The 18,579-nt window shown below is 39.7% G+C and overlaps 2 protein-coding genes across 5 annotated transcripts in view; both read right to left on the bottom strand.

Moving 5' to 3' along the window:
* Positions 1 to 18,579, bottom strand: part of LOC110015840 (CD209 antigen-like protein E) — a 900,664-nt gene that overhangs the window by 46,764 nt on the left and 835,321 nt on the right. The window lies entirely within an intron of this gene.
* The window catches only part of LOC101171503 (collagen alpha-1(XIV) chain), a 114,757-nt gene that overhangs the window by 27,060 nt on the left and 69,118 nt on the right, over positions 1 to 18,579 (bottom strand). For all 4 annotated transcript variants that reach the window (XM_020706881.2, XM_011480659.3, XM_011480658.3 and 1 more), the window contains 5 exons: positions 14,381 to 14,510; positions 9,671 to 9,793; positions 9,058 to 9,207; positions 4,157 to 4,273; positions 525 to 674 (listed from right to left, as the gene is read on the bottom strand). In XM_020706881.2, coding sequence (XP_020562540.1) covers positions 525 to 674; positions 4,157 to 4,273; positions 9,058 to 9,207; positions 9,671 to 9,793; positions 14,381 to 14,510 — 670 coding nt within the window. The remainder of the gene's footprint in view (positions 1 to 524; positions 675 to 4,156; positions 4,274 to 9,057; positions 9,208 to 9,670; positions 9,794 to 14,380; positions 14,511 to 18,579) is intronic.

The following is an 18,579-nucleotide window of genomic DNA, read 5'->3' as shown; positions in this document are numbered from 1 at the left end:
AATTTGGATTTATGTTCTGAGAATAGTTTTAGTTTTTATGAGAATTTATTAAGATGGGCCAACCTGTACTAATATCATATTCTTGTTTTGTTCTAACACTAGTCATTTACACTTATTACACTCATTTTTGTCACTAATCAAAATGAACTACAATTAGGGAGAGAAAAACTTTAAAAAATGCAAAGCATTTGTTTAGAACTAGCGCAAATACTTATTGGGTTATTTGACATTCAGTTTGAAATATTTCTAACGGACTTTTTTGGCTTATTTTTCATTTTTTGCGTGGTTGTATTGAACTCTTTGCTTCAAGATTTTAATATCTAACAAGGTTTCTTGTTTGCTGCACAGCCAGATTTTCTTTTCCCATTTTTCAGGCTGCCTCGTTTCCAGTGCAGATTCAATGAAACCTAACTTTAAAAGCTTAAAAATGCAGCAAAGCCAAAGCCTGTTAGCTCTCGGTGTAAAGGTAACTTCCCGTGGAGGCATTGCTGCGGTTTTGCATGTGAATGTGGGTGTGGCCTCACATGTCTTCACAGTGGCGGTGGCAGCAGGTCCTTCCGTCCCGTCCTGCAGCTGAGCGTAAACACTGATCTTGTACTCTGTGTTGGGCTTTAAGTTGCTGAAACAGTGTAGGTTGGATCCTGCACCCAGTCGGATTTCCTGCTTTTGACTCCCTGCAGTCAAAACACAAACGCTGGCGTCGTCATTCACCTTTACTTCAATGCAAAAGTCATTCTAAGGACAAATAAGAGCAAAGACATTTCTTATGTCTGAATGAATTCAGACTTATTTCTAGCTTGAGGTCTTTGTGTTCTAGACAGACTGACATTAAGAATCATCAAAACTATTTAGCTGTTTAGGGACCGTACTTCTAAAGAAAACACTCTGCAAATGAGCTCTGAGCAGCACATCTACTGCTATAAAGTCTTTGTGTGCCAGAGACCTTGCTGTTGCAGTAGAACCACCTTTGTGTCTTGTTGCTGAGCTCAATCTTACCAGGACATGAACAGCCTCTTCTTGCTGGCCGTTTGGCTGCTCCTCACCCACAGTTAACCTCCTACACAGCTGTTCTTGTTTCGGTTCACGGCTGGGTCTTAACCTTTGCCTGACCTTGATCATTCTAAGTCTCTGTTTGGTATAATTTGCTGATCGACACATGACTATAATCCTACAAGATCCCTGACTTTGTGCAAGCGTTGATGTTGATTTGAAGACATCAACAACAAATATAATTTTTGTTTCCTTTTTTTTTTGTTTTTTTTCACCCACTTTGAATTTTGTAATACACATGGAAATGATGCCATGATGATTACTCTATTACTAAATTCAGCCCCATGGGTGAAGCATTGGCGCGCGGCATGATAAACTTAACCAGCCCCACCTGCATACGACCCCGCGACCTCGGAAAACAAAAAAACCTGCAGCACCCCTACGGGTGCATGTGACTACAATTTTGTTACAGATTTTATACTGAGGTGAAAATTTGAAATACAAAATAAATGAAACGTGAAGTGTGTAATAATGTACTTATGTGTCAATATGTTCAAACTGATTTTGATTTGATTTGATTTATTGATTTACTTCAAGCATTGTAGTCAAAGCAATAAAGAATTTACACAGATTTATCAAACTCATTACAGAAATGATGAAAAAAAACAGAAAATAAAACAAAAAAAGACACGTAAATCCCATATGCCTAATTAAAAACAGTGATCATTAACTAAAGTCAAGTAGTGTGTAATAATGTACTTATGTGTCAATATGTTGACATTTTTTAAATGTCATGTTTCATGGGTTTTGATGAGTCACTTCTAAATATTAAAATATTCTAAATATTTGCAGCAAATACTGGGAATACTCCAACAAACTGTTGCTAGAGTGCGGTGGATGAATGGAGGGGTTTTCTCAGCTGCTGCAGCATCAATATTTCATCTAAAGGTTACTTGTTCATGCAGATGAGCGTCAGCTTTAATTAACCTGGTTCATGCACTTCAGTCACACTTTAGGATTCTCAGGGTTTATGAGTGGATGGAGTGGTTTTTGGTAAAGGAGCTGCAGAATGTTTAAGGTGCAAAAACACTCCTGGATCTGTGAGAACGGCTGCACACGTTTTTTCAAAGTAAAACACAAGTACTGATTTAGACCAAACTGCTGGTATTTCCTGCTTTAATCCTCAAACCCACTTTAAAAAAAAAAAAACAACAACAACTTGATAAAGTCAAACTGTTCCCTGCTTTCTTTAGCGGCGTCTCAGTTTCCAAAGTCATTGTAAAGCAGCTGTGCGGACATTAATCCTTGTTTGGGTCGATTGTGTGATGGGGGAACCAACACTTTGGAGCTGGCAGAGGAAACCCTGGGGATTACACGCCTTTTATGTGACGTTAATGATGGTAGTTTTACTGCTTCAGGCTTTAGGGTGATGAATAACAGCAATTTATCTCCTATTTGGGGGATGACGGCTTTTATTAAAAGTCCATCTTCCCTTTGAGGTGTTGACTGGCTGGTGCTCCTGTGATATTGAATCACGGACAAACCGTCTGTTGTTTGATGTTACTTTAGTGTGTTGTTGTGCTTTATTACTTTTTTTTATCACAAATGACAGCGCACAATTATTTCTCTTGGCGGCTGCCGAGAATCAGAAGTAAGGAGATGACTAATAATTGCAGGCTTTTTTTCTGAAAGTGATTATGGCGTTTCCTTTTGGCAGCCAAAGAAGGAAATGATCTCATTAAAATGCAAATACAAATATGAAAGGAAGACTTTGAGTCGTTTTAGGTCATTAGTTTGAACAAATAGGGGTTTTAACAAAATCCTGTTTTTCTTTGTTTTTCAGCATAAAATTAGAAAAATTTAAGGAGTGTAATCAGCAAAACTAGAAATACAATCTGCATTTTTTTCACAATGTATATAATCAGGTGGAAATAAATGCAAACAGATCAACTGAAAGGTATCAATGCATTCTTGAACACAATATCATTCAAACACCCCAAACAACTGTTTTCTGCCCTTTCAAACATGTTTCTGTGCAATCTTTCATTTTTTCTTTTACCTTATGCTACATTCATATATGTTTAGTTTTTTCTTTCTTCATATTTCTTAACTTTACATGAATCAACTCTTTATTTTTATTGAGATAAACAGAATTAAAGTCAGTTGAAGCCCCCTTTGTGAACATTTAAAGTGTTTTGACTTAAAAATGTTTCTAAATGAAATAAAAAAAATTAAATTGTTATATTGTTTCCATTCTTCAGCATTTTAGGCCTTAACTTTCTTCTTTTTTTGAACTATTTTCAATGATAATAAGTAATAAGCCCTATAATTGTATTTTTTACACTGCACATATTTTTTATTTAACTTTTAAATTGTTGCTTTTAGCTTTTTAGGCAGACAATTTTAACATCTGTCCACAACAACAGACGATAAATAGCCGCTGGGCTAACTGCAGCTGCAGTGCTGCTTTTAATTGTTGCAGCCCTGAGAATTAAATAAAAAAATAAACTAAGTAGATCCTCCCAGTACAGTTTAAAGATTGATTTAAAGTTGTTGTTTTTCTTAAACACACATAAAAAAATAGCCACAACAGGACAACTTAGCATCCATCCAAAGGTGCACGTATGATTAACCCTTTAACATCAGAGCTTTAGCTCTAGTGTTTAAATTCCCATCGACTAATTAACATGATTCCAGCAGATTACAAAACATGACAAAACATGACAAAAACATTGTTTTTTCAATGCAAAATTTACATATAAAGCTGCTTTTCTGATTCACGATGGTCGTGTAAACAGTGAAAGAGTTACTGTACCTCAAAGATCCCCATAACTAAGGCTTCCTTTTGCAGCGGATATGTCGGTTCTTTTAAAGATCCAGTAAAATATTGTGTAAGCATTTAGTCACAGCTTAGATTTTTATGTTCTATAATGCTGTGAAGCACATAGGGATTTTTAATCTAAACTATGCTATGATATAAACTCAAATCCATAGAAATATAAACGATGACAGAAAACAATACCATCCAAGGCTTGGATGAATAAAAGCAACACAATGAATTGATGTTGCTCTTATTTATTCAAATGGCATAAAATGCTACTAAATAATTCATGTTGACCACACAGAAAAGTTTAAATAAGTTGTTGGTGTGAAATATTGGACTCACCGAGCAGTGGCTGGATGACCACCCTGTAGGCGCTGGCGTGTCTGTGGGTCAGCCACTGAGCGCACACACTGGTCATCCTCACCTGGTATGTGCTCAGGTTGGTCACTCCCAGGTACACTGAAGATAAACAACAGAAAAAGGGAAAAGTGTGATGTCTTTAAAGGAAGTATAAGCATCAGGCCGGTAGAGTGACTCACACCCCTACAAAACTGGGATGTTTTGACTTGAAAAGGCCAACAGACTCAGCAGTGAAGCATAAAAAAAACCTTGCTGGCGTTCTAAAAATAATCATTTTGGAGCTGTAAGCGATCTCCCTGCACACCGCATGGAACTGTAATGAGCTCAGATCAGAGAAACCACACGCAATCATGCTTTCAGATGACAGACTCCAAAGTGCTCGGCTGGTTGGTTGGTTGGTTTCAAGGACACCAATGTGCATTTTCATGAAGTTATTTCCAGACCCAGGAAAAAATATATAAAATAAAATAAAGTGGCAGTTGCTCCAGAAATGCAGCCAGTGCGCACACTTCCAAACAAACCCACACAATCTATTTATGCAAATGGCATGCGTGCACTGTCAGGGTCCAACTTTAGAGAAGCGTGCCTTGTTGTGAGCTGACAGACGTTTCCACGTGCGCCTCTGTCAGATGGTCCCGCTATATTTTACTCTGCCTCTGACACCAACTTTCTTTGAGTTGAGCCGAGTGACTCTTCTACATGAATTTGACCTCAACACACATGCATAACTCAAGCGTAGAGCGATTGTAGAAACTCCCACAGAGAAACCGAGGAAGAGCCTCTTTATCCAGAATCTCTGAGGCACCAAGATGTTTTGTGCTTTCAAGAAAACTTTACAAACCCTCTGTAGCTTTAAGTTTTCAAGTCAAACTGCCATGAAATGCCTTCTTATTTTAGAGACAAATGTCTTTATGTACACTTTATGTGGCTGTGGTGCATTCTTCATTCATTTCCACTCATGTGCAACGCTCAAACTTCACAAAAAAAAAAAAAAAAAAATCCAACTTGCAGCTGCTCGCTTCTTCTAACCCTAAAGGAGGAATCCAGCTGTTCCTGCAGCGCTGGCTCCCGTTTCCTCTCCCACGTTTGTTTGTTGGCTGGAATGCAGTGTCAGAACCATCAGAGCCTCCCAGTTGCTGCAGCTTTAGGTTGGAAGAAGTGCGCTGAGGTCGCTCCGCCATGTGACGCGAAGACTAACCGAGAACCTCTGAGAGTTTCTGATCACGACAAGAAAGAAACCGCCGGGATCCTGGATCCCGCGCAGCATGTGAAAGCGGTGGGATCCCTGAAGGAAGTGTGCTGAAAACTTCCAGCTCACAAGGTCTGATACAGGAGCTTTCATTTAAAAAAAAAAACACTTCAAAGGATTAAATTTAACTGATTTAAATTTACTGTTTTAAAGACCCCCTCTAACGAAAATAATGTTTAGGAGTTTTTGACGTGTTCTTGTTTTTAACGTGTTCTTGTAACATTTTGCTGAGGATAATAAAGCCAATTAAGATTGAAATTGCATTTCTGAGTAATTCTCTGTTCAAATCATGAATCAGAGCTGACAAAAAAAGATTTATGAAAAAAAACGTAGAAAATACGCTGGGCAGAACATGAGCTCCCTGCTCTGCTCCATTCTGATGCATCCACCTGCAGACAAATGGATCCATGTACATCTCTGTTTTCCTAGTCTGAGCTGGAATCTGGCTCCAACTGGATAACTAGAATATTGCCTTTTTTGCACTAGTAATGTTAGCTTTGGTTGGGCTCAGAGGCACATTTCAAATGAACAACGGCCGGTCTGCAGAAACTATGTCCTGGAGAAAAACAGTTAAACAAACAACATTTGGCTAAAAGCACGATAATCTTAATGAAAAAAAATATAAAAAACACTGGAAATGATTTTAAAATAGATTAACAAAGTTTGGAGTGGGTCTTTAATTGATCTGTTGATTGATTTTATGACAAATTCTTCTCTTTTTTTGCTAGAAGATCAATAAAAACATTGCTTTTGTGTAACTAACTTGGTCTAAACGTTGTCAACAAGTTTGGATTGACTTTCTTGTTATAATTCAGCACATTGCTACAAAAATGTGGCTTCTGTTCATTTACACTGTTAGCAGGAAAAAGGAGAAATTAAAGCTTTGATACAAACATTTCATTGAATCTATTTCCTTTTTTTTTCATTAGACCTTGAACTTTAAAAATCACACATTTAAAAAAAGACAAAATCCTGCATGTGACACATCCTAAAAATGTCCAATGCGCTTTTACGGGAGGTGTCAGAACATAAATGTCCACAGCTCAGACATTTTCTGGGAAACTCTGCAAGCAAAATCCCCTGTTTCAAAGTGCTGCAATTTTTGCATCATGTCCTACCTGGTGTGTGCTCAGGTGCAGGATCATTTCCTGTCGAAAGAACTCATAGAGTGAACTGCAGTGCTGTGCAAATGTGGCGTTTGAGATCAAAGTTTAACCACGATGTCCACTGGAATTTCGCAAAAATCCAATTTTCCATATATGTTTTTTTAACTTGTCCCGCCCAACAGCTGAGAAACAGACAGGAGCTGAAGGCCCGTTGTGTTGGACATATTTTACTGTGTCAACAGGGGGTTGTTGATCTTCTGACACACACATATAAATATACACACACATATATGTATAATTTAACCCTCCTGGTAATCAAAAATGTTATAAATCGACATTAACAAAGTGTTTGTGAACATGTATCCCCAAAGATGACAAGGTATTCATCTTCTTAACCGTTTATTCCCTTTCGGGGTCACAGGGTTGCCGGAGCCTATCCCGGCCACTTGGGCGAAGGCAAGGGATACCCTGGACTGGTCGCCAGTCTGTCGCAGGGTGGAATATCCTCAATCACACATCCATTCACTCTCACACTCACACCTATGGACAATTTAGAGTTGCCAATCAACCTATGAAGCATGTTTTTGGACAGTGGGAGGAAGCCGGAGATCCCGGAGAAAACCCACACATGCACGGGGAGAACATGCAAACTCCACACAGAAAGGTCCCCCATTGATGTTGTTTTTCATGTCCCCCAGCCAGGACTTGAACCGGGGGCCTTCTTGCTGTGAGGCAAGAGCGCTAACCACTGCACCACTGTGCAGACAAGGTATCAACTACCAAATTTGATTAGTGTTGGGATTTTTTCTAAATGACTTGATATGTGGATATGAAATTGGAAACCTTACGAGTGATTCTTCTAAGGGCTTCCAGTTGTGACACTGGTGCAGGCGTGTGACATTGACACATCAGTTCTTTCCACAGGCTTAATTATCATGCTGCTGTGGAAAATGACAGACGTTCAGCTCTTCTCCTGGGATGCAACAAACCTCATCACGCTGCTCACTTTTCAAATAAAACCCGTCTCTCTATCTTTTTTTCATAGCTTATAACCTCTTTGTCTCTCTGAACTTGCCCTGGAATTCATTCGAGATGTGCTTCATTGTCATGCGGGCGGCGGAAACTGGCTCCACCGCAGCGGCGAGCACCGTTTAGGAAGTACATGTTTGGATTTAGCCGACACGTGTGCTTGGCGTCCGGACCAGGGGAATGGGGGGAGGAGATGGTGTCCAGCTCAAGGACACTTCAAAAGGACATGTTTGGCATCACAGAGATCAAACCTGGGACTTTTCCAGTTCAGACGGGCGGTTTTGTCAGCCGTCTTTGAACAGGTTAATTGTCATGCAAAAGGAGGGATTGCAAGCTTTGGACTCCAATGATTGTACTTCAGAGGCACTGATTAAATAAATCAAGGCTGATGGTGACAGAGGCTTAACATCACTGCTGAGACTTCCACAAGCCACTCCCTTCTAAAATGACATGCAGTTGTCATTAAAAGTATCAGATAGACATTCACATATAGATGTTATCCGTGCAGGTCAGGCTGCTCTTCTGGCAAATTAGGAGATTTCATTACATCCGGTTGAGCTACTTTTTTTTTCCATCATGTTTCCATCAGTTTTATCCAAAATGCATAATAGAGGTCGTTTTGTATAATTAGGCTAAAAGCTGAACTTAATAAATGTATATTTTACAGGCTTTTTGCAGCTATAACTGATGTTTGTTTAAAAAGTAGAAACTGAAAAGAAACTACGATCTATGTTTTAAATACTGTGTGCATAAACTATTTGGATAAAACTGCACAAGATCAGTATCATAAAATGTTGTTGATCGGAGTTGTAAGGTTGTGTCAAACAGCCACTACGTACATTTTGTCCTTATTGCACGGATGAAAATTGGTCATCATGCGTGAATATATGTGAGTAAAAGTTAGAAATGTTGTGCTTCTTTACGTAAATTTTCACAGATGTATCAAGAATGATCCATGGTCCATCAAACCACGGAAAAGTACGAATAAACCAGGCAAAGAACACGTCAACGTAGAAAATGAATCGTGCCTAGTTATTGCACTGTTTATAAGCAATTCACTAGTTATTTGTTTGTCAATTATGTCATTTGAACCTAATATGTGCGCCGTATATGCAATATAAAAGTTATCCATCGGTGGTAGTTACGTGCGTGAAATCGTCCCTTAGACATACGTGAAACGGTCGTGGAAAGCCACAAATCGTCGAATTCATAAAGAATTGCGTAAAATTTATGTAAAACTGCATATAAACGATGTAAAATACTCGTAAACTGCGTAATTCTTAACTGACCAAAAATCTGAACACCTTAAAACCGAATTCATGTAAAGACCCATCGGCCGAATCTCTCGACGGACATCTGCACACATCGACGAATGATGAACGCAAGAAACACTTTCGTAGTTCACGCATGCATCACGAAATACCGAAGTTTCATGCCAGGAAAATGTGCAAAATGTAGGTATTGGCTGCGTGACACAGCCTTAAGCAGGGGAAACGTACGGGTCTTTGCTCTGCCGGAGAGGGCTTCGCTGGATCCTGTGGTGTAGGAGGCGATGACTTTGACGCTGTACTCCGTCCCGCTCAGCAGGTTGACAATCAGCATGGTGTTCACGTCTTCCCCAACAAACGTCTCCAGTGCTGGTCCAGGGGCTGCAAAAGTAGGGCGGCAATGGAGTAAGAGTTTGAGGGGTGGATGGGGAATTTCAGTTCAAAAGCTCCAGATCAATTCTCTTGATCCAAACCTTAACAGTTATCAAGAACGTCTTCAGATTAGATTTCGTTTTCCTTCTTTTCCTAAGTGATGATCAAGGATACATAGACATAGAATTGCATACATATGTTTTTCTGCAATCATTTCTCTCTGGAAGCCTAAAACAAACAAAGCACCGAGTTTCTTTCTGTCATGGGTTTCTGTGCAGCTTCTGTCAGAAGTGATGAAAATAGCCCCAAGCACTTGAGCTGTGGGCAAACTAGCTTGAGGCCGGTAGCTTCAGGCTACAGCTCCCTTCCTTCACTCTTCACGCTCTCAGAGGGAAACTTACAGCTAAAGTAAGGATTCATTTGAAGAGGATTGTTGCTTGTCACTTAGCATTTAAGGATTGGAGTAAATTACCAGAAAGAGGCTGGTACACAACCCTGTACCCCATGGTGGGCGAAGGCGGGACATCCCAGCTGATCCGGAAGCGGTTGTACCATTCTTCTGAAACTCGAAGGTTCTTAGGAGCCGAGAGAGGAACTGGAGGACGGAAAGAAGTTCATTCTTATACAAATATAGTAGAATATTTCAGACCTATAACATACCCATGTTTGTAAAAAGTTGAGGATTTTGTGAATTTCCATTAGAGACCCACTCTGATCATCCTTTGATCTATTATAAAAGTTTCCCCTGTGGTCTTTTAATTATGATGTGCTGTTTTTAGTCAAAGTTGTTTTCTAGGTTATGGTTTCTGCAGAACGCTGGTAGTTCATCAGAAATTTGCCCTTTCCCCTCGCAATTGCTCTCTTTTCTACGTCACAGATGAGCTTTTTTTTAGTGGCATTGAATAAAAATATACTCAGAAAAACCATTTAGAGCAAATTTTCTTCATACATGTCCTCCATCATCAGAAAAAATGCCACAAGAAAATGTTAAAGACACCATTTTCATCAGAGTGTGTCTTAAATTCAGTTACCATTTAGATAAAGGAAACATGACAGGACATGCAGTGCAGACGGATCATTTTAACATGGTAACAATGTCAATGTAAAACAACAGAAATGTGATCTAATAATAAAATCCTATTTTTTGGTAAGTACAGTGAGAAACTGTAGAGATAAAAACCAAATCTGCAGGAAAAGAGAGGGAAAAAAAGTTTAATCATATATTTTCAGTACTCAGCAAAATGTATGGAGCAATATATTGTTCCATAAAAGTTCATCTGTCTGGAATAAATTAGTCGCATGACCCATTCCTAAAAAAGCAAAGCCATCTCCACATCTACATTCAGACTCTTTCCAAAACTCTCTGAACTGATAGAAAACATGAAACCTTTTAGTTTTCAGACGGAAAAGTGACTGTGCAGGTAATTCAGCCGTACAGTGAAAGAGCAGAGGAGCTGCTGTCTTCCCTTCAGAGCTGGAATCCACGCTTCACACAAACTGAAACCTCGACATGTTCACCAGCTCCTCCACCTCATTTTCTCTCCTCACCTTTTACACTTTATCGCCGTTAAAAATCGTATTCTCTGCACTCCTCCTATGCTTATATCCCCATGTTAGAACCTCCTTTTCATTTGTTTTATCTATCTGCGCTCCTGTCCTGGACCTGAGAAATTTCCCATCATCCTTTTTGCTCTCTCTGCCATCCCTCAAACCATGTGTTCGCCTGTAATGAGAAACTGGAGATTTAATGAAACTTTTCGGGCAGCGAAGCGCATTCTGGAGATAAGGAGTGTTTTTTTTTAGGAGCTGGTGTAAAATTCTGCTCATAACCTGGGTTTTGCCTCTCAGGCTCACGGTTCATGCATCGCTTTTCTAATTGTTTTGGAGATGACACCGCGTTGGCACCCAGTTTTCCAGCTCTGTGGCAAGCCCTTTCTTTTTCGCTCAGTTCTTTTAAACCCTCAGAGCAGACGCTTAATTGGACAAGCTCAAAATAATCACGAGTTGGAACTTTAAAACACTTTACATTTGGAAAGGCTCCTTCTTTTGCTTTTTCTTTGACTTTTTCTATAATCTCTACTTTTTATTAACCAAAAAAACATGGAAACGTTGTAAACCATGTCCCACAGCAGTCCTTGACTGCAAAGATCAGATTGTTTTTGCAATTCTGTTTTTTTATTGCCCCTTTGAGCCTAATAGGCCTCCTGCCACATGGTCAAAAGCTCACCAACATGTGCACATAATACACAGTGAAAAGGAATTTTGATCCTCCCCAAAAAAATGAACAAAATCCACAAATGAAACTAAAGCGCACATGTCGGGGATGTCCAAACGAAGTTTTAAAATTATTATGGGATGGCAACAGGACCTACGGCTTAGCGGTTATTTTGCGGAGAGGTGTGACATTTAGAGATTTTCACATTTTTGCGTAAAATAAAAATAAAAACTTCTATCTGAGGAATCTTCACAAAAATAATACCATCTACAAATGTATTCTCCTCCAAGAGATTTCCCCTCATAACTCCTCAGGCATCATTTAGAAGCTACATGGAAATAAAAAACTTATTGGAGATAGACGTTATCAGTTTTTAATGGTGTTGCCGTGGTGACCTTCCAAAAGTGGCGTTCCCCTGTTGCTTGCACATTTTTCCACATTGTCCAAATTTAATACACTAATTGTTGGCTGAAGCTGAATGAAACATAAAATGTACTTCAAGCTTCTTTTTGCTGATTCATCTTAAACTGACACTGACCTGTTCGTTACCCCCAGTGACCACGACTTAAATGGTTGCTATGGAGATCAAATCAATAGTAAGGCTGCCATTTTAGTGAAGCAGAAGAGCGGTAGACCTCTGATCCAAAGATTGCAGGTTTGATTCCTGCCTCGCCCGCCCGTGTGTCTTTGGGCAAGACACTGAACCCCACCTTGCCCCTGGTGGTTGTGGGGTGGTGCCGGTGTTCGGCATCAGTGTGTGAGTGTGTGTGTGTGTGTGCGTGGGTAGATGGGACTGTAACTGTAAAGCAGTAAAGCCTTCAAGGAGGGTATGAAAGCCCCATAAGACGTATACACCGATCAACTCCTTTCCAAATGTTGCTTTATTTCAATAGACCCTTAAAAAACTCGGCTAACTGGCACTTTATAATTATAAATATGAGCTGATAAAATAATCAACGATAAACTATAAAGCAGGCTAAACTTTATTTAAATGAGAAGAGGCCACATTGATGCTCTAACTTGAGAATTTTAAAATCCACCTTCAGTGGATTTGAGTCATAATCAGTGTTTGTTTTTTAGTTCCACATTCCATTTAGAAGAAACACCCACAGACTGTCTACTTCCACCCGCAGCTCTCTAAATAATTGCCCCGGCCTCAACTGATAGAACCTTCAGTGTAATCTGAAGGGTTTTGCATCGGCTGCATACTATCCATCATCAATGTGAGGCACAATGCTTAATCTGTCAGAAGCCCCTGTCATGCCTCCCTTAGTGCTCACCCCATCCTTTAGAGGTTAAAATCTTCAGATTACTCCAGCTCTCCATTGTCATCTCATCAATCTTGACTTTAAAATACTTCATCGGCCCAGCAACATCTCTGTCATTTTTACATTTATTATTTTATATTTTTTCTGAGTGATCATCTCCCATCATCATCCTCCCTGGCCATCAAGAAGCATTCATCATCACCAGATTTCTGAGGCCTGTCGGTTAAGAAGTGCAGAGTGTCGTTAACGCCGGCTAATGGATGTAATGCACTTCTCAGGGAGAGACGGCGGTGTGGGGAGAACCAGACGAATGACTGGAATTTGAAAGTATTTGTACTGCAATGCACTAGAAGACAGAGAGAAACGCAGGAGCCCTTCAAACCCAAAGGGATGTCATTAAGATATGACAGAAATGTAAATTTAACTCAACATAGTTCTGTTTCATGCTCATAGAGAAGATGGTTCACCTTCTTAATTCTGCCTTGAATGGCCCAACATTTTCGTAAATATAGATTACAAATAAAATATTTAAAAAACCATAAAGTACATCAAGCACTTTTTCTTCTTGCACCATATGTTCTTTTCTGTGTTTAGAAAATATCAAATATTTTCAGTTAGAGCTTTGATTTTGTTAATTTATATAAAAAATAAAATATATTTTAAGGCATATTTAAACAAGTTTTATATCCAGAAAAAAATAAAAGAAAGTGTTCACAAACATCTGATTTTGGACCTTCTTATGCATCGCAAAAAACGAAACAATGTTTTACAATATTTTACAATCAATGAAAAAAAAAAAAAACTAAAACATGTTAATTTTTTTCTGGCCAGCAGTGGAATTTCAGCCACTCACTTTATCTGGAAGGAGGAAAAAAACTCCTCTTTCAAAGTTCATCTTCTGCTACCAGAGACCTTCACATGGCAGTTTATTGCTGGGGGCCATCTGACAGATGTACTCCTGGGTCTTTATAGTTTCCATCTTGGATGGAACCTTTGATTCTCCAGTGGCGTGTCTTCATTCTTGGAGGAAGGCAAACTTTCTTTCCTCTGACACCAGTCACTAGTCTCCTCCAAGTCATCTCCTTTAATGCTGACTTCCATGCATGTGGATGGTTCGGATTTACTTGTTCCCATCTGTTCATATCTTGATGATTAGTCTTTTTCTTTGTATATTGCATTTTGACTTTATTGAATTATTGTAATTGAACTGAACAAGCTCCTGGTCATGCTGTTTGTGTCATCTACACAAAACGTCCTTAATATGAGATTTTACACAGAAAGGTCCCAGCTGGGATTCGAACCAGGACCGGCTCGCTGTGGGAGGAGAGTGTTAACCACTACACAGCCTGCTGGAGTAATCCCTGTTTCAATGCTTTACCCCACTGTGACCACAAATAGATACCAAGCAGAACCTGAACAGGTGAGGCTGAATTTGAAGGAACCCTCTGGACATTTTCTCGAGTCTTTTCAAAAATTCATTTAAGGTTTAGCTCCAAAGTTAAGACTCTTCAGCCGCTTCCCTCCACGTCACAATCAGCTGATTCACATTGATGGCGTACACGGTAGCAGATTTATGGTATGTCTATGAGCGTGTGTTATTTAGGATTCGCCGGTGGCATCTCTGGTGTTAAACTTGTCAATGGTTCCGGCCTTTAGGCTGTCATTGCAGTGATGACATTAACGTGATGACGTGACTTACGGGTTCGTCCCACTTGTGAGGCCACTGGTCCATCCCCGTCAGGGTAAACAGGTATGAGGGTGATCTTGTACTCCGTGTCGGACAGGAGCGGCTGCAGGACGATGCTGTTCTGAGCGGGAGGGACTGTTCTCTGAAAACACAACAAATGCTCATCATTGTGATGTTTGTTTGTCGTCTTGGGATGTTAATTTCTCCATAATATTCCATAGAGTACGTCAGTCTCCTTTGTAAAGCACATTTTGTACAGCCAAGCAATTTAAAGACAACTTGCTATTTTCTGCAACTCATTGCAGTTCTTGCAATGAGTTGCAATGAATTGCAGTTTCACAACTTTTATTTACCTTTTCAGAGATTATTATGATACATTATTTAAATCATCATTAAATCATCCTATTAGGAGACATTATGCACAGAAATCGTTCATGAAAGTATAGCTTTAGTTACAGCAGACAGGAAAAACTAAACATTTTAAAAAAAAGCAATAAACCGGCATTGAGTCGAGGGATAATTCCTTTTTTTTTGGATTCCTAGCGTTTATGCAAGAAAAAGAGGAGAAGGAAAGCCAAGTCATCCTAAAACACCAACCAACCAAACAGAGACAACCCCGCATTAGTGTCTTAATAGAGGTGAAACAGTGAGAGCGGCTCTGGTGGACTTTAAGCTTCCAGGTGCTAGAGAGGTTAATTGGGTCCGGTTCCCTTCCGACTTGTTGGCAAAGATAGCCTATTGTAAAGGTTCATGTCTCAATGATTCATCCGTCACAGGGAACTGCTGTTGCTGTGCAGACAGACAGGCTAATCCGCCTCTTTTTTTTAACCCTACAGGCTTCCTTTCCGCCACCAAACTCTTTTTTTCTTCTTCTGTCACTTTGCTCGTCCTTGTTCTTCACTTCCTGCTTCCATTTCGATACAATCATCTCGTTCAAACGCTTCTTTTGTTTTATTTTTTAGGTTTTAGATCAGAGGATAAAGAAACTCTATTTATGAAGCACTTCTCATACAACAGTAACTCAAACACAATCCTCCTGAACCCCCCCGGACCAAACATAATGAAGCATTCGTTTTTGAGGAACTGTCCATCTTTATGTGGATTCCTCCCCCACCCCACTGGCTCCTCCCCATTGCTCCAATTGTAGAATGATTTGGAGCTGTAGTGGTGTCCGAACTTGTTTTTTTAAGAGGGGGGGGCGTAGCGACTTAGGGTAGGGTATCCCTCCGCCGGTCGGGTGTTCTGCATCAGAGAAACTCATTTCTTTATGAGGGTGTTCTCTGAAGCACAAAGTTTACATTTAAAAGTCAGCACTGACTTGTTGTTTTGCATGACTTTTTATAGTTGTGAAACCAATGGCGTTGTGTATTTTCAGAGCGTCGGCAGCTACGCACTAACGGAGATGATCATTGATGATGTCATCGAGGCGTAGCGGTGTCCGGATTTGAAGACACTCTTTCCACAGCTCTGCCTCGAGGGCTAAATGTAAAGACGCTGGAGGGGTAGGGAAGGAATTCGGATTTGTTGTCAAGAACTGGTGGTGGAGGACCCAAAACGCAGGAAACCAGGCATGGTGACAGAAAATAAAATATTTAATAACCAAACCGAAACCTGACAAAACTACAGGAGAAACAAAAAGGTGATACAGCAGAACAGATGACCTGACGAGGATGAACAGAAACCAAGACTCTTAAATAGGCTGAGGGCAATTAACTGAACTGAAGACAGGCTGTGGAACATGAACCTGAAAGTGGTGTGACTGAAAGAAGGAAACCAAAACATGACCAAGAACAAAACCAAACCACCGATTCCTTACATCTGTCAACATTTTCAAACACTTGAATGTTTTGAAATAAACTGACAAACCTTTGAAACTGAGATATTCAGGGACAAAAGCTTGAACCAACACAGACTCTGTGTGCTACTTGTTCCATGTACAGACAGCCCACGTTTTTTTGTGTGAATAATCCACGTCCCTCTTCCAGCCAGTGGATGCCCCTCACTTCTCAGATTCCTGCGTTTGCCTGTTTCTGTCGGAGCAGTTTGCATTCTGAGCATGCAAAGTCTCGCCTGGCTCCATCCGCAGACCTTCTAAAGAAAAGTCTTTCTCAGACATGCCAGTCAGGCAAACACTGAGGGCTTCAAGAAATCAATTTCAGCCCAGTCTGATGAAAAAGGCTGCAGGTCTGTTGAATTGTCACTGAGCCCAACATTTTGATTAAACCCACCCAACTCCACAGCGGTTCTATTTCCCCTCCAGTTTATGTAAATGCAAACATCATCAAGTATTTTCCCCATTTAGAAGCTGGATCTTTTGAGACACTCTACAGAAATGTTACCTTCAAAAGTGAAAGGTTTTTGGAGAAACTTCAGAGAGAATTTAATTGACAGAAGTCAATTAAACCTGACAGTCAGATAAACAAGCAGGCAGTTTCTGTGCTTCAATGCACAGCAAGATTCCCTCCAGGTTTGCTAAATACAGGCAGAGAACAACACATATTCTGCTGTTAGTGTCGCATGTATAATTTATATACACCTGGACTGCATCAAGAAACTCTAAAAACTACTCTCTCAGACTGAGCTGTTTCTCAAATCCACTGGAACCCAAACCAGAAACCCTCCAAACCTTGGTGGGAAAATGTGACCAGCATGAGAGAGAAGAACGTCACGTGTTAGAAGGTTTCAGGATTCACATTGGAAAGTTATCAAAAACATGGCAGGTGAATTTTAGGGGCAGTTTCTAGAGTTTGGAAGATCTCGTTTTTCTTTCAAACGCTGTGGTCAAACAGCTCTTCAGGTCAAAGCAAAGCACTCCGTCTGCATCATCAGGGATGTTCAAGTTCACATTGTGCATAATAAAGACGGCTTTTTCTCAACAATATTAAATGTCAAGTTTAGAATATGATGAAAATCATTTTGGCTCCAAAAAATAAGTAAATAAAACATGTTTAAGTAAAGAGAAAAAAGGTCCAACTTTTATGGCTTTGGATTTTCCAAAAAAAAAAAATTATGTCAAAATCTGAGATTCGAAAATGGTCAGGACAGATTTTGAGCAAACTTTTTTGCCTAAAAAAATGCCTTCAGAATTGAAATAAAAGATGAAGGTGAGTTCAGGTTCGGGAAATTGTCTTTAGAAGTCAAACAATAGATACATATTTTCAGATTAAGAGTTGGGAGCACTTAAAAACTAAACTGATTTGTATGCTTCGTCACTTGATCCGCTTTAATTGTTTTCCTATGTCTTTTCCAGAGTCCAATGTTTTGTTTTATCCCGTCTATAAATGGACATATAATCTGAAATTTTTACATCTATCACTGTCTGGATCGATCCTCATTAATGTGAACTGTCCATATCAAAATAAATATATAAAAAATAATCATTTAAACTTGTTTAGAAAAAAACTCTTTCTGCCCTTTTTTGTTTGATTTTTTGTTTAAATTCCAATATATTTTATAATTTCAAAAAACTCAACTGCTTTAAGACAGGAATAGCTTCAGTAAATAAATGTTCTGTTTTTTTTGCCCCCCTGAGTAAATTAATTTATCTAATAATAACTGCACATACAGGGATTTTCACCTTATCTTCCTCTTCTAGACAAATCTCATCCCTTCAGACTTGGAAACGTCAGCAATAAAATGACTGTCTTGAAGAAATGACATAAGAAAATCAGAACATAAACATTTGTTTGTATGTTCTTAAGCATTTCTCCTATAAATGGCTGCCGAACAGAAATGACTGGCATTCTGCTCATCCAGCTGCAGTCCAGCATGTTGGCTTGTTTGGACTTGGGCAGTAAAATAATGAAGCCTCAGCAGATTCATCACCACAGCTGTTAGTGGACAGATGGCGGCAGAGCCAGGCCAGCCAACGGCTACACAGGATGTCTGAATGGAGTTAGACGCAATGACATTTATACTATCAACACTTACATTCTAACTATACCCTGCAGAGGAGGAACAAGCTTTAAAAAATACTGAAGCATTAGGAATGGCCGACGCCCCTCGTTCAGCAGCCAAGAAGCACAGACAGAAACTTGCAAACAGACGAGGAAGGTTGCCCGTGTTTTTCCCTGCAATCCAGTATGAAGCTTCAGATCGCAGCGCTTTGGGATTCATAACCTAATCGAACTGACAAACAGGGCTTACAGCTGTTCACACTTTGATAAGAAATCTCCTTCAACTGCATGGTGTGAGCATCTGGTGGGTCTTTG

The sequence above is a fragment of the Oryzias latipes genome, chromosome 11 (genome assembly GCF_002234675.1).
Source record: "Oryzias latipes chromosome 11, ASM223467v1".
In the NCBI taxonomy this organism is placed as follows: Eukaryota; Metazoa; Chordata; class Actinopteri; order Beloniformes; family Adrianichthyidae; genus Oryzias; species Oryzias latipes.
Note: the sequence above shows the minus strand (reverse complement) of the source record. Positions and strands in the feature narration are given on the sequence as shown.